This window comes from Pelodiscus sinensis, chromosome 3 (genome assembly GCF_049634645.1).
Source record: "Pelodiscus sinensis isolate JC-2024 chromosome 3, ASM4963464v1, whole genome shotgun sequence".
In the NCBI taxonomy this organism is placed as follows: domain Eukaryota; kingdom Metazoa; phylum Chordata; order Testudines; family Trionychidae; genus Pelodiscus; species Pelodiscus sinensis.
This window is the reverse complement of record NC_134713.1, coordinates 2,377,329-2,403,785: the sequence shown is the minus strand read 5'-3', so window position 1 is coordinate 2,403,785 and position 26,457 is coordinate 2,377,329. Positions and strand designations below refer to the sequence as shown.

At 58.6% G+C, this 26,457-nt stretch overlaps 1 protein-coding gene across 2 annotated transcripts; it reads left to right on the top strand.

The window, feature by feature from the left end:
* Positions 1–1,391: 1,391 nt before the first annotated feature.
* On the top strand, positions 1,392–26,452 carry LOC102453483 (squalene synthase-like). 2 transcript variants are annotated; one of them, XM_075923232.1, is made up of 8 exons: positions 1,392–1,551; positions 5,354–5,451; positions 15,478–15,661; positions 15,868–15,996; positions 18,079–18,270; positions 19,918–20,094; positions 20,329–20,481; positions 24,287–26,452. In XM_075923232.1, the coding sequence occupies exons 1-8, from the start codon at positions 1,450–1,452 to the stop codon at positions 24,506–24,508; spliced, it is 1,257 nt and encodes a 418-aa protein (XP_075779347.1). In that variant the 5' UTR covers positions 1,392–1,449; the 3' UTR covers positions 24,509–26,452. The 2 variants fall into 2 exon arrangements, with proteins under 2 accessions (XP_075779347.1, XP_075779346.1); XM_075923231.1 differs by lacking the exon at positions 1,392–1,551 and having other exon boundaries at positions 5,061–5,451.
* The last annotated feature ends 5 nt before the right edge of the window (positions 26,453–26,457 follow it).

The following is a 26,457-nucleotide window of genomic DNA, read 5'->3' as shown; positions in this document are numbered from 1 at the left end:
TTGTCTTGGTTGTTTGAAAGCTTTGCCAGCCTCCTGCCAAACCAACAGACCATGAAGAGGAAGTAAGGGGAAGTGGAACTTTCCGCTCTTAAGCAACGATTCGAGTCCAGCTGGCTTAATGGTGATTACGCATGTTTATCACTCTCCTAACGTGGCACCCAATGTGTGATGAAACGCTGTCAATAGTGAGCAGGGGGGGTAGTGTCTGGCGGAGGGTGGTGGGGTCAGTGTCTGAGGGAGGGGAGCAGTGGGTGGGGGGGTCAGTGTCAAGGAGATGGGAGCTGTGGGGGGGTCAGTGTCTGAGGGAGGGGAGCTGTGAGGGGGTCAGTGTCAAGGAGATGGGAGCTGTGAGGGGGGGTCAGTGTCTGAGGGAGGGGAGCTGTGAGGGGGGGTCAGTGTCTGAGGGAGGGGAGCTGTGAGGGGGGTCAGTGTCAAGGACGTGGGAGCTGTGGGGGGGTCAGTGTCTGAGGGAGGGGAGCTGTGAGGGGGATGGGCGCAGGGGGGGTCAGTGTCTGAGGGAGGGGAGCTGTGGGGGGGTGTGAGGGGGATGGGCGCAGAGGGGGTCAGTGGGGGCCGTGGTGGGGGGGTGTGAGGGGGATGGGCGCAGGGGGGGTCAGTGTCTGAGGGAGGGGAGCTGTGGGGGGGTGTGAGGGGGATGGGCGCGGGGGGGGGTCGTGAGGGGGATGGGCGCAGGGGGGGTCAGTGGGGGCTGTGGGGGGGGTGTGAGGGGGATGGGCGCAGAGGGGGTCAGTGGGGGCCGTGGTGGGGGGGTGTGAGGGGGATGGGCGCAGGGGGGGTCAGTGGGGGCTGTGGGGGGGGTGTGAGGGGGATGGGCGCAGAGGGGGTCAGTGGGGGCCGTGGTGGGGGGGTGTGAGGGGGATGGGCGCAGTGGGGGCTGTGGGGGGGTGTGAGGGGGATGGGCGCAGAGGGGGTCAGTGGGGGCCGTGGTGGGGGGGGTGTGAGGGGGATGGGCGCAGGGGGGGTCAGTGGGGGCTGTGGGGGGGTGTGAGGGGGATGGGCGCAGGGGGGGTCAGTGGGGGCCGTGGGGGGGGCGTGAGGGGGATGGGCGCGGTGGGCGGGGGTCAGTGTCGGGGGGGGGGGGAGTGAGGGGAAACGGTCGCGGTCCCTTTAAGAAACCCGGCTCCTGTTCCTCACCCGCTCGCCTCGCGAGGGACGAAGGGGCGGCGCCCTGCCCCCCACTCAGCCAATCAGCGCCGGGCCTCATCCGTCACACCAGCCCGGGAGCCGGGCCGTTGGCCAGCGTCTTCCTGGTGCGAGAAAGGGGCGACCTATGAGAGCCCCGCCCGCCGCGAGCGCCGCGCACCGATTGGCCGGAACGGCGGGCGGGGCGGGGCTTGCCCGGCGGCCTCGAGCGCCGCGCAGGGAAGATGCTCGCGCGCGGAGCGGGCAGGGGCAGGGACAGGGGCAGCTCGGCGCGCGCGGCGGCCCATGGAGCGGCTGGGCAGCTGGCTGGGCCGCTCGCGCGAGATCTACAACCTGCTGCGCTTCCGGATGGGCGGCGGCGCGCCCGGCATGGCCCGGCCCGAGCAGGTGAGCAGCGCGCGCTCCCGGGGACCCGGCCCGTGCACGGCGCTGCCGCCCCGGGAAGCAGCCCCTTTTGCAGGGAGCGGGTGGAAAATCAGCTCCGGGCTGCACGGGGGGATTGCACCAGCCTCCTGGATTGCACCAGCCTCCTGGGTGCTGCACGGGGGGGATTGCACCAGCCTCCTGGGTGCCGAGATCTCTGGGCATTGGGACAAGGGCTCAGCAATGAGGAGGGGTCTGGACCGGGTCCCTTAGGAAGAGAGATTACAGTCAACCTGTGGAACTCCTCGCCAGAGGATGTCGTGAAGACCAGGGTTTTAACAGGGTTAAAAGAAGAGCTAGGTAGATTTATGGAGGTTAGGTCCATCAATGGCTATTAACCAGGACAGGTCGGAATGGTGTCCCTAGCCGTTGTTTGGCTGGAAATGGGTGATGGGAGGGATTACGTGAGGATTACCTATTGTGTTCCCTCCCTCTGGGGCATCTGGTATTGGCCACTCTGGGCAGATAGGATACTGGGCTGGATGAATCATAGCATCATAAAACCATAGAGCTGGAAGAGACCGCAGAAGGTCATTAAGTCCAGCCCCCTGCCTAAGGCAGGCCCAATCCCAACTCAATCAACCCAGCCAGGGCTTTGTGAAGCCAAGACTTAAACACCTCTAGGGATGGAGATTCCACTACTTCCCTAGATGGACCTTTGGTCTGACTCAGTATGGCCCATTCTTTGTTAGCCACCTGCTCCCTTTTGCTGGGGAGGGGGCTGGGTCTGTAAGACAAATAGACTCAGGAATGGTCTCATCAGACCCAAATCCTGGGGCTGTGTCTAGACTGGCCAGTTTTTCCGGAAAAATCAGCCACTTTTTCGGAAAAACTTGCCAGCTGTCTACACTGGCCGTTTGAATTTCCATAAAAGCACTGATGATCTCATGTAAGATTGTCAGTGTTCTTGCGGAAATACTATGCTGCTCCCGTTCGGCCAAAAGTCCTTTTGCGCAAAGCTTTTGTGCAAAAGGGCCAGTGTAGACAGCTCAGATTTGTTTACCGCAAAAAAGCCCCGACTGCGAAAATGGCGATCGGAGCTTTTTTGCGGAAAAGCGCATCTAGATTGGCACGGACGCTTTTCTGCAAAAAGTGCTTTTCCGGAAAAGCGTCTGTGCCAATCTAGACGCTCTGTTCTGAAAATGCTTTTAACGGAAAACTTTTCTGTTAAAAGCATTTCCGGAAAATCATGCCAGTCTAGACGTAGCCTGGGAGTTGCTCCTTCCCAGGCTCTGAAAGATGGGGCCTGTTTCCTTTTTGACTTCTCTAGGACCAAAGATGGGGAAGCAGCATTTCCACAGTCCTTTCCTATCCCTGAAATTCTCTCTCCTATATCTCTGGTCAGTGCTCATGGAGAAAAAACAGGTGCATCCAGGCACCTGCCTATGTGCCTGTAGAAAGATCAGGTCAATGTTGACCTGTACAGTAGTGATAAATAAATCACCATTCGTGCTCATGTCTTGAAGACCCCACCATCCGTCTGAAGAGTAACTGCTAATAGTCACCAATTTTGGCCCACAAAAGCTGAACAGCATAGGGGGAACCCCAATGAAGTCAGCACAGCACAGAGCATCCTGTATCCAGCCCCACAGATCTGGAGTCCTGCCTAGATACAAAATTTGGACCCACCAAAATGAGTGGTGGATATTTGCATCTATATCTGCAGATGCCCTGCCTCCAAACAGGGTGACTTGGAGTATTAGGATCCCAAGTAAAATGAGTTTCAAGAGTAACTGATGATGTGATTAATACAGCACTGGATTCTGGATTCTTTAGGACCAGAGTTCATTCCCTCTATTTTGATCAGCTAGCGGGATCTATACCTTACTTTGTGGTCCCAAATTGGTGCCCATTAGCAGTTACTCTTGAGTGGTAGGTAGTGCCAGGTTTAATTAACCAGTTGTCTTCACACTTCTGCCCCTTTCTATGAGAGGTGAGTCCTTCACCCTGAGGAAAATCTTTAAAAATTTCCTGCTCTTCCCAAGCAAGCTTCCAAGTCTTTGTCCATTTAAATCTCCAGCTGATCATGCTGAGATGATCTAAGAAGGGGCAGGCTGGGTCAGACCAAAGGTCCATCTAACCCTGGTCCTGTCTGCTCACGGTGGCCAATGCCAGTCTGTAATTCCAGCAGAGCACAGAGAAGGGGGCCCTGGCATTTAAGATCTGCGATGAGGCTGCAGCATGTTAGGGAGAGAGATGGGGGAGGGAGTTTAGAGGATGATCGCAGGAGCTGCTGGAAGCTGAGGGGGTCTGAGCAAGTGTCCAGGGCAGTTTGGGATGCGGGTGCCTCAGCGCCTCTCGCTTGCTGGGGGGGGGGGAGTTCTCTCGTCCCCAGCACCTGTACGCATGGGGGGGGGGGGTGGCACGAAGGGTTAAGGAGCTGGGGGTGGGAGAAAGGGGAGGCTCAATGCTGGTTCAGACGGAAGGGGGGGTGCGCTGGGGCGCCCCGCTGGGAGGCTCCGTCCCTCGGAGCGCGGGGGCGTTTTGGTCTCTGGCCGGGCGCCCGAAACGCAGAGGGGCGGGGACCTCGGGAGGAGGGGCGCTCTCCCGGGGACTAGCGGGGCCGGGGGAGGAGGCGGCGCAGTGTCCCCGGGACGCGAGGAGGAGGCTCGGTGTCCGCGGGGCGGTTCCCAGCGGGGGCGGAGCGGGGCTGGGGGCGCGGCTCGGGACAGGGCTGGGGGGGGGGGGCGGAGTGCAGCTGGGGGGGGCGGAGCGGGATTGGGGAGGCGAGAAGTGGAACTAGCGGGGGGGGGCGCGGAGCGGGACTGGGGGCACTGCTCGGGGCGGGGCTGGGGGGGCGGAGTGCAGCTGGGGGGACGGAACGGGACTAGCAGTACTGGGGGGGCGAGGAGTGGAACTAGCGGGGGGCGGGGCTGGGGGGGCGGAGTGCAGCTGGCAGTGGGGCAGGATTTTGGGGGGGCGGAGTGCAGCTAGCGGGGGGGGAGAGCAGCTAGCAGGGCTGGGGGGGCGGAGTGCAGCTAGCGGGGGGGGAGAGCAGCTAGCAGGGCTGGGGGGGCGGAGTGCAGCTGGCGGGGGGCGGGGCTGGGGGGGCGGAGTGCAGCTGGCGGGGGGCGGGGTTGGGGGGGCGGAGTGCAGCTAGCGGGGGGGGGAGAGCAGCTAGCAGGGCTGGGGGGGCGGAGTGCAGCTGGCGGGGGGCGGGGTTGGGGGGGCGGAGTGCAGCTAGCGGGGGGGGGAGAGCAGCTAGCAGGGCTGGGGGGGCGGAGTGCAGCTGGCGGGGGGCGGGGTTGGGGGGGCGGAGTGCAGCTAGCGGGGGGGGGGAGAGCAGCTAGCAGGGCTGGGGGGGCGGAGTGCAGCTGGCGGGGGGCGGGGTTGGGGGGGCGGAGTGCAGCTAGCGGGGGGGGGGGGAGAGCAGCTAGCGGGGCTGGGGGGGCGGAGTGCAGCTGGCGGGGGGCGGGATTTGGGGGGGCGGAGTGCAGCTGGCGGGGCTGGGGGGGCGGAGTGCAGCTGGCGGGGGGCGGGGCTGGGGGGGCGGAGTGCAGCTGGCGGGGCTGGGGGGCGCCTCCTTGTGTCGCTCCGGCCCGCGCGGCCCCGCCCGCCCATGGCCGCCAGCACCAAGGCCGTGGCCCTGTTCAAGCGCACCCTGGCCCTCTCCCCGCCGCGGGGCCCGCGCGGACCCGCCTCGCCGCTGCCGCCGCCCGGGGCCCGGCCCCGCGGAGCCACCCGCCTGCCGCAGCCGGGCTCCCCCCCGGGGCCGGGCCCCGCCTCGCCCCGCTTCCAGCCCCCGGCCCCTCTGCTCTGCCCGCAGGACGCGCTCAGCGACAGCCTCCGCGCCTGCTACCGACACCTGGACCAGACCAGCCGCAGCTTCGCCGCCGTCATCCAGGCCCTGGATGGGGAGCTGCGGTGAGTGCGGGGGGGGGGGAGCTGCGGTGAGTGCGGGGGGGCAGCGGGGAGAGCCCGGGGGGGGGGGCAGCGGGGAGAGCCCGGGGGGGGGGGCTGCGGGGAGAGCCCGGGGGGGGGCTGCGGGGAGAGCCGGGGGGGGGGAGCTGCGGGGGGAGCGCCGGGGGAGAGCCGGGGGGGGCTGCGGGGAGAGCCCCGGGGGGGGAGCTGCGGGGAGAGCCGGGGGGGGGGCTGCGGGGAGAGCCGGGGGGGGAGCTGGGGGGAGCGCCGGGGGGGGGGGGGAGCTGCGGGGAAAGCGCCGGGGGGGGGGGGAGCTGCGGGGAGAGCCCGGGGGGGGAGCTGCGGGTTAAACCCCCGCCCACGTGTCTGGCCACAGCCGGGGTAGGTGCTCCTTCTCACAGCCTGCTTGGCTGCAGGGCGTGGTCCCGGATCCCTGTCTGCTGCCCTGCCCCAGGTGGGGGGGCTGGCCCTGTGTACCACCCTGGGGGATGAGGCCCTAGGGCCATGGGCCTCCACTCTGCTCTCAGTTGGGCGTTTGTCTCCTGCTGCTAGGAGGCTCCCCAGAGCTGTGTGAAAATGTGCAGCCGGAGTGCGAAGTTAGTTTCCCTCTAGCGCCTTCCCAGCATTTGTCTCTACAGCTACCACCTGCCAGCAGCGCACCGCACGGGGTACAGGTGACAGGGTCCATGTGGATGTGTCAACCTCACGCTGCCGGGGCTGTGATCTTGAGTGCCAAGGAGTTGTTTGTTGTTTGTGTTACCGCTCCACCTAGGAGCCCTTGTGCTGGACCGGCCCTAATCTTTTGGTCTTTTGACCATGGAACAAAAAGATCATCTGTTCCCCCAGCAGTTTAGTCTAAATGTAGGAGAAGAAATAACAGATGGATGCAGACGGACAGGGCTTAAGCTTTTATGGGGTCCATGTATTTTAATATGGAGTATTTATGTCAGGGATCCAATTAAGTAATGAACAAAGTGCACTAGTTAAACGTACCTATGATATTTGGTACTTCTTAGCCAAGGGTCTGCCTTAGTACTTCTGTGCCCCTTGTGCGTGTAATCCAGAGGTGGGGAACCTAAGATCCAGGGGTTGGATGTGGCCCTGGCTTGCATGGATCCCACCCCCAAGGCTCAGGGCCCCACCCCACTATTGGGGCAGATGCTGGTGCTCCATCTGCCCCACCATGGAACACACAAAATCTACTAGCCTGGCCCCCCTGGTGTGCGAGGGGGAATGTGGGGAGTGCCTTTCTCCTCAGTTGGGGGCCATGTTGGTGAGGGTTTGTTTGGGGGTTTTTTGCTTCTCACTTGTATTTGGCCCCTGGCTGATTTTTCTGTGGGTCAGCAACCTCCGACCCAAAAAAGGTTTCCCACCCCTGCTGTAATCCATAACTGAGCTCCTGTACAGTGCCCCTGAGAGGCAAGGATGTACTGCTGCTGTTTTACAGAAGTGGTATGCAGGGATTAAGTGACTTGCTCAAGATGATCTCAGAAGGCAGTGGCGGAGCCAGGAACTGAAACTAGCTTTCTGGAGACCTAGTGCAGCGCCTTGAAAAGGAGAGATGTTTTGGTCCTCCCTTGGTCTGCTCCAGGAACATTAACTTCCTGTAGTGATGAACAGGCTGTGTGTGTGTGTGTGTTTGTGTGTGGGGGGACGGGACCAAATAGGTTGTTAGGAATTATTAAAAAAGGGATCGAAAATAAGACAAATAATATCTTACTGCCCCTATATAAAGCTACGGAACACCCACATCTTGAATACTGCATACAGATGTGGCTTCCTCACCTCAAAAAAAGATATTTTGGGCATTGGAAAAGGTTCAGAAAAGGGCAACTAAAATGATTAGGGGTTTCGAACTGGTCCCATGTGAGGAGAGGCTAAAGAGACTGGAACTTTTCAGTTTAGGAAAGAGGAGACTGAGGGGGGATATGATAGAGGTCTATAAAATCATGAGTGGTGTGGAGAGGGTGAATAAAGAAAAGTTATTTACTTGCTCTCATAATATAAGAACTAGAGGACACCAAATGAAATTAATGGGTAGCATTAACACTAATAAAAGAAATCAGAGGGGTAGCTGTGTTAGTCTGGATCTGCAAAAGCGACAGGACTCCTTGTCGCTTTAATAAAAGAAAGTTCTTCTTCACACAACGCACAGTCAACCTGTGGAACTCCTTGCCAGAGGAGGCTGTGAAGGCTAGGACTATAACAGAGTTTAAAAAAGAGCTAGATACATTCATGGAGGTTAGGTCCATAAAAGGCTGTTAGCCAGGGGCTAAGGAATAGTATCCCTGGCCTCTGTTTCTCAGGGGCTGGAGATGGATGGCAGGAGACAAATCGCTTGATCATTGTCTTTGGTCCACCCCCTCTGGGGTACCTGGTGCTGGCCACTGTCGGCAGACAGGATACTGGCCTAGATGGACCTTTGGTCTGACCCAGTACGGCCATTTTTATATTATGTTCTTAGTGTGGGTATGTCTGCACTGTGCAGCTTTCAGTGACAAGGCTGTGTCATCGCCGCCGTATCGCTCAACGTCCGCTTGCGTAAACGCCGTGTTAGCACTTTTGCTGACAAAATACTGCCACCCACGAAGAGGGGGTTTCACTGAAGCAGCTCCTGCACTTTCATCTGACACAGCAAAACCTTGTCATTCACAGGTGCTTCAACACCCTCCCCCTGGCGAACAACATCATGAGTGTAGCCAGACCCTTTGAAATTGCCATGTATGCCCGGAGTTGTCTGTGACTTTGCCATTCTATTGCTGCTTTTTTTCCATCCCCGCTTCATTTTTGCTGTGAGCTCGCCTGTGCCATGTGGTCTTACCTAGATCGCAGGTGCTCTGGGCATAGCATATTTGTACAAAGGCCCAGTGTCATTGGCCCTTAGTTTTTCATCAGTCATAGTGCATACCAGTATAAAACTTTGCAACCCCTGTTAGAGGGATTGCTTCTCCTGGCTCTGTACTATCGCCAACACAAATGGATCAAGACAGCTATAGAACATTGCACTTCGACGCTCCTTAACAGCGTAGGGTAGAAAGAATGATCGCTCCAACATGGATATCATCGTCATTCTTGTAAAAGTCGCATGGGACTTTTGGGAACTGAAGTAGCAAAGGCTTTAGCGTTGGGGGTTCTTTTTATTAGCGGCGCGGGGACATAATCCTGAATAGCGGTATCTCTGCTCAGCTTGCAGTGACGTTGGACATGCTAAAACCCCTCGTGGTGCTGAATGAAAGTCCGAAATTGTTTCTGTGCCCTGCACGTTACAGCAGTGTTTAGAGAGCCTCTGAGGGACAGGTCGGCGTAGCTAGCGCAGATCCATGCGCTGAAAACAAATACATGCTATGTGCCTGGTGTACTGAGCCGGTTGGGCTCACTTGTGTTTTTTACGCGCCGCCTTCCGTCGGGCTGTGTCCGTCTTGTTTTAGATGTTAAGGCCTTGGGGGCAGGCTGGTCCTCATCTTCTGTTTATACAGCTTGTAACCCCAGGAGTCCTTGGCTCTTGCCTGGGGCTCAAAGACGCTACAGTCTCTAATAATAAGCAGCCTGGGAATTCAGAGCTACGCTTTGTGGGCTGGGATGTGTTTGATCAGGGCTACTCAACACGCGGCCTGTTTGGTTTGCGGCCCGCGGTGTGGTTTGGGTTTACGCGGGGCTCAACACGCAGCCTGCAGATACGATCCTTTGAACGTGGCCTCCACAGGGAACACACTCCACAATGGCGAGTCAATATCATGGTCGTCTGTCGAGATGCATTTTAGTCGTTAAATTCCTGGACTGTCATTGCTCATTAAAAGTGCTGTCCTGTGAGTGGAAATCGGGTCACTATTCCATTTTATTAATATCAGCAGAACTGACTTAAATGGGGCCTGCGTGTTGCGTAGTCTTGCCTTAATCTTTGTATTCATGCCTGTCAGTGTGAAAGACACTATTTGCATATATTTGCATGTATATTCAACCAACTTAAGTTGCGGCCCTCGGCATGTGCTGTGAGTATCATCATGGGCCACAGGGCTTCCAGAGTTGAGTAGCCCTGGGTTTGATTGTATTTCTTAACTTTAGCCAATAGCTATTTATCTCGGGGCTTTCGAAACGGTGGGGAAGTGTTCATGCCCCTTGCAGTGTATAGACACCCGTCTTGGGGGTGTCAAGGGCAGAGCTCCCGTCATCACTCTGAGTGCCCCCGGTTACTGTTGTCGGAAACTAGCACATCTTGGACAGTTTTTGCTTGGCATCTTTTGCAACGTGAGTTATAGCCCAGAGCTAAGGCACCGCGCCAATTAAGCCTATAGCCTCTGGGATTGGTAGCAACCTTTTGTAAACATCTCCTGTACAACTCCTGGGGGGCAGAATAGCTCAGTGGTTTGAGCATTGGCCTGCTAAACCCAGGGCGGTGAGTTCAATCCTTGTGGAGGCCATTTAGGGATTGGGGGCAAAAATTCATCAGGGATGGTACTTGGTCCTGCTGTGAAGGCAGGGGACTGGACTCAATGACCTTGCAAGGTCCCTTCCAGTTCTAGGAGATAGGCAATCTCCATTATATCTATATCTAACTCCTAGCTCCCAATGTTCCTTTTGGGAATTTAAAAAAAGAGGGGATAGGAGAGATTATGTAAAAATACTGTGTGATAAGCAGGGCCGGCCCTAGACTAGCTGCCAGCAACTGGCACCCTAGGCGAACCAGGCAATTGGCGCCCCCACCTCCAAACCCCTCAACGATATTGCACCACTGTTTGGCGCCCCATTTAACTTGGCACCCTAGGCGACCGCCTAGTTCACCTATATGGACGGGCCGCCCCTGGTGATAAGAACAGGTCTGGATAAGTGTAAGCATGCATGTGGTTTGCATTATTCCCAAACAAAAGCCAAACTTTCTATCCTCCTCCCCCGGCCCGCCCGAAGTGTGTTCCGTGAGACCTTGGCTAGCACTGCGGAATACTTACAATTTTTTCACACACAAAAATCCTCCTTGAATAAAACGGAGCCCAGGTGAAGTGTAATCACGAATAGCTAAATGATCCCCTCCCTTTCCTGTTGCTTTGTCATCTATCCCTGCTCATTACTGTCTTAGCTCATCGCTGTTCGGGAGCTCGGAAACCTCTCCAGAGCGCCAGACGCACAGGACTTAATGAACCGTTGCGGGATCTCTTTGAAGCAGTCATTATCTAAGCACAGGTGCTCTGGGCTGCTATGGGAGAGGCACCTCTGCCTTGATCCCCGCCCCGGGCCTGCTGCCAGGGAGGGGGAGATGCCCCTTGCCTGGCCTCAGTGCAGCCCCAGACTTGCCGCGACCACAGGGGAGTTGCCCCTACCCTGGGCCTGGACTTGCCATGCCTGGGGGAGAGGCACCTATCCCATGGCCTCACCCCAGAGCTCTTCAGTTCAGGGAGGCACCTTTCCTCCCTAGCCCCAACCCAGGTGCTGCTGCGGGGAGTCCTCTCTCCCTGCTGTTGCCTTGGGGCAGCCTGCACCTTAAATTCCTCATCCCTAGCCCCACCCCAAAGCCTGCACTCCCAGTTAGAGCCTTCAGCCCCTGCATCCAGCCTTCTGCCCTGAGCGGCCACCCTCCCCCCACCCCCATAACACGACCCCCTGCACTGTATCCCACACTTACATTTCTTACAGGTCCTGTCCTGTTGCTGCCCCCGCACCCGACGGATTGCAATCATAGAACACTAGGACTGGAAGGGACCTCGAGAGGTCATCAAGTCCAGTCCCCTGCCCCCGTGGCAGGACCAAATACTGTCTAGACCAGTGGTCTCCAACCTTTTTACACCCAAGATCACTTTTTAAGTCTCAGAACAGGCGAAGATCTACCGCCCCACCCCTTCCTTGAAGCCCCGCCCTCTCTATTCTCTTGTCCATCACTTGCTATCCCCAGCCCTTATACACTCTGTTAAACAGTTTATTTTTAAATGATGCAATATATAAAATTAAAATCACATGTTTATAGTTATGAAATAAATGGTCTGTTTTTAATTCATGCTATTTAAATGTCAAATGAAGCATTTACAATTATACATTTTGTTCTCTGCTATTTTGTAAATCTAAAATCAAGGATTGATCATTATATATTTTTCTTCCAATAACAAAGTCTCAGTGTGACACCTGTGACTGAACAATATCTGCCAGTGTCTTGAAGTCTGGGTGGTAGTCTGAGATTGCTAGTCGTATACAGTCCATCAGATGGGCATCTGTGATCCTGCACTCAGCCTGGGAAGCTTGCCCCAGCACAGCTGGAGCTAAATGCAGCCTCCCTGGGCTGAGCGCAGGGCATCCGGGCTGGAGGGAAGAGAAGTAGCTGCCTGGCCAGCTGGCCATGGCGCTCAGCCAGGGTGCACCAAGCTCCACGTGTGCAGGCGCAGAGGAGAAGCCGCCAATCAGCTGGAGTGTGGGGCAGCTTCTTTCAGCTGAAAGCCACAGTCAGCTGGCTGGGGTGTTTCAGCCCTCCAGACCTCCCAGCTCCCACCATTCCTCGCAGCTACTCACCTGTGTTGTTGATCAGTGAGTAGCTGCTCCTCAAATGAGGAAATCTAATGTAAATGCAATGCGCAGGCGCGCAGTTCAGAGTGGGCTCAAGAGCTACTCTTAGAGCCCCTGAGATCTACCGCTAGATCGCGATCTACTGGTTGGTGACCACAGGTCTAGACAATCCTTGCTAGACATTTATCTAACCTACTCTTAAATATCTCCACAGATGGGGATTCCACAACCTCCCTGGGCAATTTATTCCAGTGTTTGACCACCCTGACAGTTAGGAAGTTTTTCCTAACATCCAACCTAAACCTCCCTTGCTGCAGTTTAAGCCCATTGCTTCTTGTCCTGTCCTTAGAGGCCAAGATGAACAAGTTTTCTCCCTCCTCCTTATGACACCCTTTTAGATACCTGAAAACGGCTATCATGTCCCCCCTCAATCTTCTCTTTTCTAAACTAAACAAACCCAGTACCCCAGTACCTGTAAGAAATGTATGTTACTTTCATCCCTGATGCTAGGGCTGGAACTAAGGATGTGAAGGGTTAACTTGAGGGGCTGGAACAGCCTGCTGAGGGCCTGGGGCTGCTCAGGCCCAGCTGAGGTGGAGTGCCCCCCCCCCCCCCCCGCCCCGCCCTGTCTAGCCAGTTAACCATTTAAAGGTCTGTTTAACCGGTTAACTAATTAAATGAGTGTCCATCCCGAGCAGGCCCCTGCAGTCCTTGCACCCCCCAAATGTCAGAGCGTTGAGAAACGATTTCTTGATCAAAACCCCACCGCAGGCTAGAGAAGAGGAGTCAAACTCAGGCACCGTGTTGCATCGGCCGTTGCTAACAGAAATCTTCGTAGATTTCGGTGCTTGAAATCACACCGGGAATACGTCTGCTTGCATGCCAAGATCCCGGCCCCGGGCTTTCCTGCTTGGATCCCAGGGCCCGGCTGCCGCAGAGCAGGAGGGGAGAAAAGCCGCTGCAGCAAAGGGTCAGCTGGCAGAGAAGAGTTTAGCCTTCCCCCTTGGAAAGTCGTATTTCTCCCGGGCCCTTGTGCCTGCTGGGTTTGGTGATGTTTCTTGTGTGGCTCTTGTGTAGGGTTGTTGCTAGTTTGGATCTCTCTGAGCTCAGTGTTGCATCTGTCTGTGGAGAAGGCAGCCCCTGGATGGGAAACTCCACGTTCCCTCGCCTACCCCGGCAGCAAGCAAGCCAGCAAAACGCAGTTTGAAGGAGAAGTGGAGGGGGAGGAGTGTGTGTGCGTGTCTAACGGCACTGGGGTGTGTTGCAAGCCACTGAAGAGTCTGCCCCTGTAGGGCTAAGATTCCACTTGCGAGCACATAAAATGCACTCCAGTCTCACAGTGTAAAGATTCAAGGCCCTTTCCTTCCACCTTTGGGCTGAGGGGAAGGGTGGAGTGGGAGTGGAATGGCCAGCCTCGGTCGCAGGAAATGCTGTGTGGGTATCGGCGGGACTTCCATGACGTCCCTTCCTGCTCCTCACACCCTTCAAACCACCCTGAGGTAGGACAGTGCTGTATAGTCCCTCTCTGCTAAGGGACTGTGCCAAGGTCATGCAGGAAGTCTGTGGCAGAGCAGAGAATTGAGGCCAGGCTCCACGTTGGCGCACTAGCTACTGGACCATCCTTCATTTCTAGCATCTTAAGGCCTAGCCCACGCTTATAAGGAAGCAGGAATTCCCGGTCTCTACAGTGGGGCCTTTATTGATTCTCTGCCTAGGCTGAGGTGGGCAATAATTTTTGCAGGGGGGCTGCTTAATGTATTTTGGTAGGTGGTCTCGGGCCGGCTTCACCCAGGAAGAGGAGGGGCCTGGGGTGGAAGGGGAGGGTCTGGGAACTAGCCTTCCCCTGGAGTTGTCTGGGGTTAAAGGCTTTGAGTTAAAGACCCAGCAAAAGGCTCCCAGCTCCTAGCCCCGGCCGCTCCCCCGGTGCCGGCGTCGCTGCGGCTGTTTAAAGAGCTCATTGCGCCGATGGGGTAGCGCCACAACAGGCAGCCGCAAGCCATTTCAACTGGCTCCTGCTGCCTGAGACACTGCCGGGAAATCCGGTGGCACAGGCAGCAGGATAGAAAGAGAAAGCGGCCGGATGCCGTCCACGGCCTGTATCAAAGTGTTACAGGGGCCGGAGGTTCCCCACCCCTAGTCTAGGCCGGGGTGGGCAAAAGGGCCTCCGTGGGCCAGATTTGGGATCCGCTCCCCCGGCCAATCAGGGACTCGGGGGTGGGGAAACGTGCAAAGTTTCCTCCGCCCTGGCCCCGCCCTTAGAAGTGCCGCACGCTCCTGGCAGGCGGGAGAAGACTTCGCACGTTCCCCCTGATTGGCCTGGGTGGGGGGGCGTGGGACGTCTCCTCTCAACCAGGGCATGGGCACCTAGAGGAAAGGGGAGGCGGGCCGGCGCTCCCCCAGACCAATCATAGTCTGGGGGTGGGGAATCCAGAAGTATCCCGGGCCCGCCCCTTCCAGAGTGGTCAAAATTCAGAAATTTTTGAAGTGGCCCCTGGCCAAAAATTATTGTCCACCCCTGGTGTGAGCAGATGTGGTATGTAAAGCTGGTGGAATTATGTCTGCAGGGGTGGCCGCTACATTGTTCTCAGAGGGACTCCCGTTTTAACGCTGGCATCACTGCTGCAGAGACAGATGATGGTGGGAAATAACATTTTTGCTTCATGGCTTTGTAGTTGTAAATGCCCTTTCTGGAAGGAATGGCCCGGAGCAGAGCCGTGGTTCTGCGGTGCCCGGAGGTGGGTGGTGGTAGAAATAGTGGTCTGAAGGCTATGGCTTGGGCCCATCTCTGATTTGTGTGCAGAGCTAGAAATACATTGCAGGGTGCAGCATCAGAAATGTCTTTGTTTCATTTCATGTTTAGCTGCTCACCTGTGTAACAGGGCGCCCTTGTAGCCAAGAAGGCTAATGGCATGTTAGGTGCATTAAGAGGAGCATGGCCAGCAGATCCAGAGATGTCATTATTCCCCTTTATTCTGCTCTGGTGGGGCCACATCTGGAGTATTGTATCCAGTTCTGGGCCCCCCACTACACAAAGGAGGTGGACGCATTGGAGAGGGTCCAGCGGAGGGGCGACCAAAATGATTCGGGGGCTGGAGCCTATGACCTACGAGGAGTGGCTGAGGGATTTGGGGTTGTTTAGTCTGCAGAAGCAAAGAGTGAGGGGGGATTTGAGAGCAGCCTTCAACTTCCTGAAGGGAGGTTCCAAAGAGGATGGAGAGAGGCTGTTCTCCGTGGTGGCAGGTGGCAGAACAAGGAGCGATGGTCTCAAGTTGCAGTGGGGGAGGTCTAGGTGGGATATTAGGAAAAACTATTTCACTAGGAGGGTGGGGAAGCCCTGGGATGGGCTCCCTAGGGAGGGGGTGGAATCTCCATCCTCAGAGGTTTTTGAGTCTTGGCTTGACAAAGCCCTGGCTGGGTTGATTGAGTTGGGATTGGTCCTGCCTAGGGCAGGGGGCTGGACTTGATGACTCCTGTGGTCTCCTCCATCTCTGTGATTCTATGAATAGAAAACCTCAATTAACAGGAAATCCTTCCCTCCCGCCATAGCCATGCTGTGTGCATCTTCTACCTGGTTCTCCGAGCCCTGGACACCGTGGAGGATGATATGACCATCAGTTTAGAAACCAAGGTCCCCATGTTGCACGATTTCCACTCCTACCTGTATCAGCCGGACTGGAGATACACGGAGAGCCAGGAGAAGGACAAGCAAGTGCTGGAGGACTTCCCAACGGTGAGTCGCTCAGTTCCTTGTCTGTCTAATTCCTGGTGTGGGGCTTGACTCTGCTCCCGTTTAGAGACAGACAGGATTTTGCCAGGCCCTACTGTCGGAGCAGCCACATCACACCCCTGCGCCTATAACATTTTTCCTCCCTCCTGAGTCTACTGACAGAGGCCACTTTCTGCCCAGTGTCTATGTCCTTGTGGTTTCTGCTGCAGATCTCCTTGGAGTTCAGGAGCCTGGCAAAGGTGTATCGAGACGTGATTGCGGACATTTGCCACAAGATGGGGGCTGGGATGGCAGAGTTCTTGGAAAAGAAGGTGGACTCCCAGCACGAGTGGGATAAGGTGAGAACGCGAGTTTGGGGTCGGCTTCCTGCGCTTGCCGCTCCCTCGTGACGCGGGGGAGAGTTGTCCAGCTCGCCCTGGCCGTGCGTCGTACCCACGAGGAGCGGAGGACAGAGCGTTAACTGGGCAGCTTGTTGTTCGATGGGATCTCATCGTAGAAGCAGGCTGCCCGGGGTGCATCGCCCAAGGCGTCCGCGTAAGAACGGCCGCACTGGGTCAGAGCATCTGGCCCAGGGGCCTGTCTGCCCACAGTGGCCAATGCCAGGGGCCCCGGAGGGAGGGAACAGAACAGGGAATCCTCAAACCATCCCTCTCCCGTCAGCCACTCCCAGCCTCTGAGAGACGGGGAGTAGGGACAGCATTCCTACCCAGCCTGGCTCTCAGCCATGGGCAGACCTCACCTCCATGAATGTCGAGTGCTTTTCCGGCCCCTGTGAAAGTCCGAAGAGCTGTTTGGTCCCTGGCCTTGTGGGGGAGAGCAGCCACGTGCACGGCTAGGTAAAGCGTATTGAAACCGCCGTGCCGCGTGGTACCTGGGCCATCTGAGCCCGGGGCTCCTTGGCTCAGAACCCAAAGTACTGTCGTCCCTGGCGCTGGCCCCCAGCCAGCTTCTTGCAAAGCCAAGTATGCGCCCTAAATGGGGGTGGGCAATAATTTTTGATGGGGGGGGGGGCCACTCGCAGTATTTGCAAAGTGGCCGAGGGCTGCGCTCCCCAGGGTACTGGTGGAGGGAGTGCGGGGTCTGGGAGGGGGGTTGGGGGAAGGGATTGGGGTGCAGGTGTCTGGGGGGGGAAGGGATTGGGGTGCAGAAGTCTGGGGGGGTTGGGGGAAGGGATTGGGGTGCAGGAGTCTGGGAGGGAGGTTGGGGGAAGGGATTGGGGTGCAGGAGTCTGGGAGGGAGGTTGGGGGAAGGGATTGGGGTGCAGGAGTCTGGGAGGGAGGTTGGGGGAAGGGATTGGGGTGCAGGAGTCTGGGGGGGTGGTTGGGGGAAGGGATTGGGGTGCAGGAGTCTGGGGGGGGTGGTTGGGGGAAGGGATTGGGGTGCAGGAGTCTGGGGGGGGTGGTTGGGGGAAGGGATTGGGGTGCAGGAGTCTGGGGGGGTGGTTGGGGGAAGGGATTGGGGTGCAGGAGTGTGGGGGGGGTGGTTGGGGGAAGGGATTGGGGTGCAGGAGTGTGGGGGGGGTGGTTGGGGGAAGGAGGTGGGTGTGATCTAGGGCAGGGGACTGGAGTGCAGGGGTTTGGGATGTGACCTAGGTTAGGAGGGGTGTGTGATCTGGGGTAGGAGATTGGGGTGCCACATCTGGGAGGGGGTGTATGGGTGCAGGGTGGGGGACAGAGGGTTGGGGAAGGGAGGGGCTGGAGTGCCAGAGGCAGGCTCCACTCCGGCCATGAGAGAGGAGGGGGAGGAGGGAGGGAGACAGCTTCCTATGCTGCCTCTGTGCTCAGCAAAAATCCTTGGCTTCTATTGGCCGGAAACTGAGAGATTGGCCAATGGGAGCGAAGAGATTTTGCTGGGGGGCGGGAGCAGCATGAGTAGTCTCCTTCCTCCCCCCCCATGCCCTTGGGGCCGAGATCAGCTGGCTTTCTAAAAGGGAACTGATCTTGGCCTAAGGGCTGCAGCGAGGGGGCCGCAGGCCGGATCTGGTGGCTTGGCGGGCGGATCGAGCTCGCTGGCAGCCTCTCGCCCACCCCTGCCCTAAACCCTGGCCTGGAGCGTGTCTGCCGGGCTGCATGAGCAGCTGCTCCCGTGTGGGTCTTTCATCCCGGGCTGCTGCCAGCTGCAAACGACCCGCCTGCTGCTTCCCCGGGTGGAGAATTCACCCCGGGAGTCGCGCACGCCTGTTGTGCGGATGTTTCCTGTTGAGCCCGGCCAGGGAGCCCTCACTCGGCGTGGCTCTGTATTCACAGACAGAGCCCAAAGCCCACGGCCGTGCCGTCCACATGGGCTTGGCCTGCTTGGGGGGACGCCCCCTCCAGACCCGCAAGAGGCACGTTCAGTAACCTCCGGGGGGATTTGGATGTAGCCACCTGCACTAGCAGAGACGCTGTTCACAGCTCGATGTGTTCTCCCGCTCCTTGCAGTACTGTCACTACGTGGCCGGGCTGGTTGGCATTGGCCTGTCCCGCCTGTTCTCTGCCTCCCAGCTGGAAGACCCTGTCGTAGGGCAGGACACGGCGCTTGCAAATTCCATGGGCCTCTTTCTTCAGAAAACCAACATCATCCGGGATTATCTGGAGGACCAGCTGGAGGGGAGAGAGTTCTGGCCCAGAGAGGTAACGGAACCGTTCTTTCTAGATAAGAACTTGAACTAGCTGGGCCTCATTAGCAAGCAAAATCGAGGAGCTGTAGGAACTCCAGGACTCCCTGCTGTTTCTGCAGATACAGACTAAGGCGGCTGCCCCTCTGTGTCACTAGAAAGTGTTCAGAGGTGCGACGCAGACAGGGGCGTGAGATACAGTGGCTGCTTGGCTCTGGAGTTGGCCAGGCCTGCGAGTGAGGAGATGAACTTCACAGAATTTCTCATTCGGTTCTTATTCTGGTATCAACGGTTTCTGGCCTTTTTCAAAGGAAGTTGCACAAATTCAACTTTAGGGAATCCTCGGCTCTCCTAGATCTTGTGCAATGATACAGCTGAAAGTCACAATTTGCCAGCCTGCCTGTCCCGTGGGTAACATCTGTTGCTAGGATTAATAAGCCTTGCGCATCATGGAGTGGGTGGAAAGGAGTAGCAGAAACACTGTTAAAACCCAAACTCCCCCTTCAATTGTCCGGGAAAACAAACATCCAGGAGAAAGTGGAGAGGCTTTGGGGTCTGATTGTAGAACAAAGCAGTGCTGATAAGACCCTGTTTCTTATTAATATTAATAGATTTATTGGTCATGCACAACTTTCCCTTGAATCTTCTCCATTCATGTGCATATTTTTCTCTAGTCCATGTGTGGAATAAATTTTATGTGCACCATGGTGCGCGGCGGTGCACCATGGTGGAATACATTTTATGTGCACCATGGTGCGCGGCGGTGCACCATGGTGCGCGGCGGTGCACCATGGTGCGCGGCGGTGCACCATGGTGCGCGGCGGTGCACCATGGTGCGCGGCGGTGCACCATGGTGCGCGGCGGTGCACCATGGTGCGCGGCGGTGCACCATGGTGCGCGGCGGTGCACCATGGTGCGCGGCGGTGCACCATGGTGCGCGGCGGTGCACCATGGTGCGCGGCGGTGCACCATGGTGCGCGGCGGTGCACCATGGTGCGCGGCGGTGCACCATGGTGCGCGAATCCTAGCCATGGGTGCTGTTAATCAGCTGGCTGGCACTGGAATTTCTTCTGAGCAGCTGCCCAAGTTCCCGGCTGACAGGGAACACCGATCATGCATCCGTTCAGCAGAGTGTCTGGAGAAGACTCTGCTGGCCCCATGCTGGATGCTCTTGCTCTGCTCCTTGCACCACCACTCTGGAGAGGATATGGCCATGTTCTTATAATCTGGGGAGGGTGGGGGTCCAGTCAGGCCAGGAGACCGCCTTTGACCGTCTATAACACAGGGCCCTGCTGTACCCGCCCCCGTGCAGCAGAGCGTTTCCACACACAGGAGGTCAGCGCGGTTACTCCCCGTGCTTTAAAGTTGTGTGTAGAAACGCCTTTCTGGATCAGAGGCATGGATAGTTCACAGGTGCCGGCAGGGTCCAGTTCTTCCCAGGAGCATGGGATCCGCCTGCCTGCCTGTCCACAACGTCATCATTTAGTCAGGCCCAATCCAGCTGCTGGCCCCTCTCGCCTTAGTGAACGGGTCGCTGTACTGGGAGTGGAGTCCAGAATGAACCGTGTGTCCCGGGTCTCGCTTCGCGCTGTAGCCAGGTGGGTTTGCGAACGTCAGCCAAGCTAACTGCTGGGCGGGGTTACTCCGCACTGTCGCCGTCCAGGTCTGGAGCCGGTACGCCAAGAAGCTCTCGGATCTCGCCAGGCCGGAGAACATAGACGTGGCCGTCCAGTGCCTGAACGAACTGATCACAAACGCTCTGCACCACGTCCCCGATGTCCTCACCTACTTATCGAGGCTGAAGAACCAAAGCGTCTTCAACTTCTGCGCTATTCCGCAGGTGGGTGCGTGGCTGGGATGTGTGATCGGCCGTTTCCCCTGCCCTTTTTGCCCCCTTAATACAAGCCTGACTTTCCTCTCGGCGACGAACTCCGTTTCTCACGCAGATCACCACGCGGGCTGTTATGCCCTGGGCCCCGTGACGTGGCTCTGCTCTTCCATAGACGTGCCAGTCTCACTAACCTCCACAGCGCCTGCACGTACAGAATACATTCTCCCTGTCCTTTCTCCCTAGGTGATGGCCGTGGCCACACTGGCTGCCTGTTACAACAACAAGCAGGTGTTCAGGGGGGTGGTGAAGATTCGGAAAGGACAAGCGGTCACGTTAATGATGGATGCCACCAACATCCAGGCGGTCAAGGCCATCATGTATCAGTACGTGGAAGAGGTAGGACCGGCAGCTCGCTTTGAAAGGCTGATTTCAAACAGAACTCTTCCTACGTGCAAGCTCGGCACTTGGGGGCTAAGCTGGGGTTTCTGCTGTGATCCCCTGGCTCAGCAGCTGCCATTTTGCTTGTAGCTCCAGCTGCGGACGAGATTTTAGGAACGGCAGCATGAAAAAGCTGGAAAGCGGCAGCTTCCTTCTCCGATGCTACACGTGTGTCTAGTCCAGAGTCCCTTCTCCAGAAGGGTCGGCGCTTCCCAATGGATGAGCAGAGCCACCCTTCTCTTTTCGCAAAGGCTAGGACGGCTTGTGCAGGAGCAAAAGCCCCAGGGGATGACAGATTAACCACTAGCGTGAGCCTCTGTCCCTTGCCCCCCTTCCAGAGTGTCTGCGGAAGCGTAGGGCAGGAAAGGAGTTCAGTTATGCACTGATTCGCGTTAAGCGTTGTACCGTGTTCTGCTGAGCACGCTTATTGGAGGCGTCCTCATCTGTATGCCAGTGCACCCCTTACAGCTGCCATCAGGTGCCCTCCCACCCCCGTCAGTTGGCGCCCTGGGCAGCTGCCTGGCTCGCCCTGCTCCTGTCCCAAGTGAGACCGGCAGACAGCAGATGGGGAAAGGGAGAGGCAGGGAAGGAGTTACAAAAATAGCCTAGATCCCCCGTCTCACCAAGACACTGGATGACGATGCGGCTGTGCGGTGTGTGAACGGGCTGATCACAAACCCGCTATGCTGTGTCCCTCATCAGATCTACACGGAGAAACCGAGTGTCTCCCCCACAGGCCAACCAGCCGCCTTCGGTGCCGGGAGGTCGCGTTTGTTGGGCAGCTCACTAGAGGGGAGCTTCCCTCGGCTGGCGGAAGAAACGAGTGGTCCCGTAGCCCCTTGGAGACGCGATAGGCGGGGTCGGGAGCTTTCCTGGGCACGGCCCACTTCTTCAGAGGAGTGGAGCCAAAGCACAAAAGGGCAAGTGCCAGAAGCTGGACACAATCAGCTGGTTTATTTCCTAGCCCCTTGCCAAGATGCGGAATCTCTTTAAACAATCCCCTTGTAAATATTGACGTTCGGGGATGTGGGGGGAGAATCCTGCCTCGGGTATGGTCCAGGGCAAAACTGGACCCAGCGTCCCGAGTTCACCCTCCGTACCGAAGCAGAGAGCAGGAATTCTGTTCAAGCCTGATTCTTGGAAGACGCTGAGGGCGGAGTCACATCCCCGTGGGCGGGGCTCGCTACACTTGTCCGGTTGACGCTGGCGCCCTTCCATCAGGATTTCCGTGTACGGGGTGGATGGGACGCTTGTCTGAAGGAGGGATGGAGCAGTGGAGTCGATTAACTGATAAGCAAAAGCTGACGGGTCAATGCTATAGGCTACATGCATTCCCCTCCCACCAGTACATTTTTTAGCAGGCTAGCCTGGCTCCCGTCAGGTCCGGGACCTACCCCCCTGTATTTAAAGTGTAGTAGGAGCTGGGTGGGCAGGCAGCCTGTCTCGTTTCCGGCTCGAGCCAGGTCTCGGAGCACAGTCCTCCCCGGACAGGGGCTGCTGCCACCCCACGCTGCTGCTGCTGTATCAGAAGCAGCAGCGCAGGCGACAGGCAGCTGGCAGCTCCTGCCTGGCACCCAGTGCTGCTGCCTCTGATACTGAGGCAGCAGTGCGTAGAGTACACTGGCTGCCGGCCCCCCAGAGACTATAGAATAGTCCCTTAACCGCTAAGAATTCACGAGATTACTCGACTATCCAATTAACTGGATATTTAACATCCCTAGTCTGAAGTGTATATGAGACCGAGCTGTCTGTGCGTGCCAGGAAGTCCCTGGGTTCTCTGTCAGTTACCTCTTCAATAGACATCGCTAACACGGTGCAAGTATTGTTCCAGATCCCAGTGTCAGGCCGCTCCTAATGGCCGTACAAATCCCTCGGAGCTCTGGCCTAGCCAGAGGAATAACGTTCTCCTGGGAACACGTCGAGGTCCCCTCTTCCCTGGGATCCGCTTTGCAAGGGTTTCAAAGCGAAAAGCAATTCGAATGTTTGTGCGCTTAGCTCGAGGGGGCCTGGCGTCGTGTTGGTCAGTTTCATGGCCAGAGGGTGTAAAATTGGTCAGTTTCACGGTTCCGGGTGTGGGCAGCCGACCTTGGACAGTGTTGTAACTAGAGGGGTCCCGGGGCTGCGGGTTGCAGGACTGCCACTCTCCCTTGTGCGCGGTCTGCAGAGCAAGGCTCCGGAAGGCAGCTGTCGGGAAGCTTCCTGCGGCTGGAGGAGACTCAGGGAGGTGGGATTCGATCTGTCCCAAGCTGCTGGGAGCGCCCCAGCCGGGAGGGCGCAGCCAGTGGTCGTGGCCAGCGGCGGATCAATGCGCAGGCCTTTGGGGCCTGTGCCAAGGGGCCCAGCCAATTTGAACCACGGGTGCTCTGAGCCCCTGCTGGACCAGCCCCGCTGCCCCAAGCGTGGAAGCCCCGAGCCCTGGCAGGAAGCATGGGGGCAGAGAAGCCCTGGCTGGGGCCACTGGGGGGGACTGAAGGCTGGAGTCTGGCCATGAGCTGTGGGGGGCAGAAGCCCAACCCCATATACCTGGAGCCCCGGCAGGCGTTGCAGGAAGCCCAGACCCCCCTGACCCCCAGCAGGGGCTGTGGGGGTAGAAGCCCAGAGCCCAACTCTGGGGTGCTGCAGCACAGAAGGGCGGGAGCCCCACACTGTTGGGGGTGTGTCTGACCTCCATGATTATGGCCATGCAGGGGAAGGGCAGGTTCTCTTCCTCCCCCACCCGGCCCAGCCAGCGGATTTGGGGGAGCTCCGATTTCCGGGACACGTTTCCCGTGTGACGTTGGTCGATTGCTCTTTATGTAACCGACTCCCGTCTGGGGCCGTCCCGTGGAAACGCCAGCGGGGCTAGTGGCAAGGGCGTTGAGGAACGGGTGCTAATTGTGTAGCTGGTGCACTTGTATCGACGACGCGGCGCAGCGTGACGAGGAGGCTCGCTCCGGAGCTGCTGCGCCCGGTGGCTCTTACGACGTTTAAAACGCAGCGGCGCAGAGGGGACGAGCAGCCCCTGACCCCGTGTCCTGGAAATCAGAGCTCCCCCAAATCCGCTGGGTGGGCCGGGCGGGGGAGGAAGAGAACGTGTCCTTGCCCTGCATGGCCATTATGGGACGGAGGTCAGACCCACCCCATGTGCAGCGTGGGGCTCCCACCCTTCTGTGCTGCAGCACCCCAGAGCTGGGCTTTGGGCGTCTGCCCCCACGGCTCGTGGCCAGTCTCCAGCCTTCGGTCCCCCACAATGGCCCCAGCCAGGGCTCGGTTCTGGGAGGGGCAGCAGCCCCTGTTGGGGGGAAGGAGGCAGCTCCCTGCTGGGACCTGTGGACAGGGGCTGCTTCCAGACCTGCCTCCCCTATCCCCTCCCCCCCCCAACCCCGTTGCCTCTGTTAGAGGCAGCTGCGGGGTGGGGAAAGGTGTCATGGCAGAGACAGTGCTGGGGGGGGACTGGCTTTTACATGGGCTCCCCCTGCACTGGCTCCTGCCCCCCCATTGCTGCCTCTGATACAGAGGCAGCACAGTGGAGGGAGGACCAAGTAGTCCAGTGCTCCCATCCCTGGTTAGTAGCTGTTAAGCCAAACTGGGGCTTGGACGCTGTTGCAGACTGACTTTGGGGGTGCAGCCTCTACCTCCAGCCAGGGCCGTGGGGCCAGAGCAGGCCAAGTCGGGGCAGTTCTGCTCCCACGGTGGCTCTCCTGGCCGGATTGCTGTGAGAGTGTCGCCCTGTCCCGGGAGTGCTGGGGGCTCCCTGATCTCCTCTGGGTTTTTCTCTCGCCAGATCTATCGCAAGGTCCCCAGCACCGACCCGTCTGCCAAGCGGACCCAGCAAATCATCGTCTCCATCCGGACGATGAGCCTGCCCGAGGGCGTGGCCGTGTCCCGGGCCCACTACTCGCCCATCTACCTCTCGTGCGCCATGCTGCTGGCGGCGCTGAGCTGGCAGTACCTGCGGGCCGTGTCCAAGGCCTCCGAGGAGTACGTCCAGGCCAGCGAGAACTGAGGGTCGCGGCGGAGCGCGGCCGGATGTTGGGAACCGAGTTCTGGCCTCCTCCCCGGCGGCTCTGCGGACCCCAGACTGGCGTGGGCCGGGACGCTGTGGAGGGAGCGGCGGGGGATGGCTGTCCCGCTCCTAGCTAGCGCCTGGCAGCCAGGACTGGGACAAGGAAGATGGGCTGAGCCTCGCTCGTCCCCTTTGTGGGAGACTTCCCTGCGTTCCGGCCGGGAGACGTCGCCTGGAGTTTGGACCCCTCCTTTCTGTAAAGAGCAGCATGACGGGAAACTCGGCGGCCTCCCCACCTGCCCTGCGCGTGTCCTGCCCTCAGTGATCCCCTCGCTCGGGCCCTGCCTGCGAGGCCGTAAATCTGCCACTCACGGGGGCTGTGTTCTGACCCTCTCTTAATGGCTGGAGATCCCCCCGGGGCGGAGAGGGGTGCGTCCGTTCTGGCCCGCCCCATCCTAAACAACTGGGCCGAGACCGCAGCCATGATATTGGAGCTGTGCGGGTGCCCTGGCGCTCGCTTTGCGGAGAGACGCTTGTGTGGTTCAGAGCGCTCCGAGGCGGGGAGAGGCGCTCTGTCTCCCGATGGCCGTGTCTGGTCCCTATGATAAGTACAGAGCTTATTGCTCAGCAGCTGTTAGGGGGAGGGATGTGTGTGTGGGGGGGGGGGGGCGGGGGGGAGGCTGGAGGCTCCTACCTGAGCAGTGACCCTGCAGTCTGCTGCCCAGACTGGGGGGCGCTGCAACGTCTCTGGCTCCGAATGCAGCAGTGCAGAACCCCCCGGGACTTGGTGAGGAACAAGCCCCCCCCCCGGTGGGCACCTTGGGATAGAAAATGTTGCTCCGGATCCCCCTTGGGGCGTAGTTTTCCCATCAGTCCATGCAGGGAGGGGCCGTTGCTACCAGGAGATGCGCTGGTCACTGGTAGCGAGCCCTCCGGCGCGGGCAGCAGGAGCAGGAGACAGCTGGGTGGTAGTGGAGCGAAAGGAGGCAGATCTTGAGTCCGCCAATCCTGGTGAGGAGGAGGGGCTTGTTGGAGCCACGCCCCCATCCCTCTCGTTCGGGCCCTGGCTCCTGCCGGCAGCTTGGGGCCGTGTCCTCGGGCTGGTAACGAGCTGGCTGGGGCCGGAGGAGATTGTGTAACTTGCCTGAGCACTCGTCGCCCCTTGAACCCCATCCCATTTCCTTTCTCCGCGGTGGAGGGGGACTGTGCTTTCGGGGGGTTGCCCGCTGGCACCGCGAGTAGTGTCCCGGGCGAGGTGTGGATGGCTTCCGGCTCTGGGAAGACGCCACGTGCCCGGCCGTGGGACCTGCTCAGCCCGTGTCCGGCTCGGGGGCTGCTAAGAGTTCCGCTTAGAAACGCAGCCTCCGGCCCCTCTGGCTGGAGGAAACCCCTCTGGCAGGCTGTCATGGGCTCTGGCTCCCGCGAGTGCAGCCTAGGGTTGCACTCAAGCAAGGTGGCCGCGTTGGGTTTTGGCTCGGGCTTGGCGGCAGCCCTCTCCCCTCGTCCGTCTTTAAGCTACGCCAGCTCCCGTTCTAACGCTGAGTAGAGAGGTAGGTGTGTTGGCTGCTGCTCATCTCCCCCCGGCCTGTGGGGCAGTGGGTGCCTAACATGGGGGGTAGAGGCTGGGAGTTACCATCCGTGCTGTCCAGGGGAGTAGCTTCCCCCTTGCAACCTCCCGGTCTCCAGGTCAAGCTCGATAGGGCTGCTCCCATGTAGCTGGGGTGGTAGCCGTGCCCCCAGCGTCGACCAGGGGCTCTCAGTCCCTTGGTTGGGTAAGACCAGTGGGGCGCCAGGCCCGTGGCCAGCTCTGCTAGGGGCACCCAGCCCACAGCTCCCGCTGTACATAGCTGTATTCAGTGTTCATGCAACCGGGGGCCTGCTCACTGGGAAGTCAGAGGCCTTTGGCTCCCAGCCTGCTGGAACAATAAACGGATTTCTGCTAAACCGTC

Excerpts from the sequence above, each read along its gene's own strand:
- LOC102453483 (XM_075923231.1), top strand. The coding sequence starts at position 5,147 with ATGGCCGCCAGCACCAAGGCCGTGGCCCTGTTCAAGCGCACCCTGGCC. Across the intron at positions 18,271-19,917 it reads GAGAGTTCTGGCCCAGAGAG|GTCTGGAGCCGGTACGCCAA; the intron begins GTAACGGAACCG and ends GTCGCCGTCCAG. Across the intron at positions 20,482-24,286 it reads TGTATCAGTACGTGGAAGAG|ATCTATCGCAAGGTCCCCAG; the intron begins GTAGGACCGGCA and ends TTCTCTCGCCAG.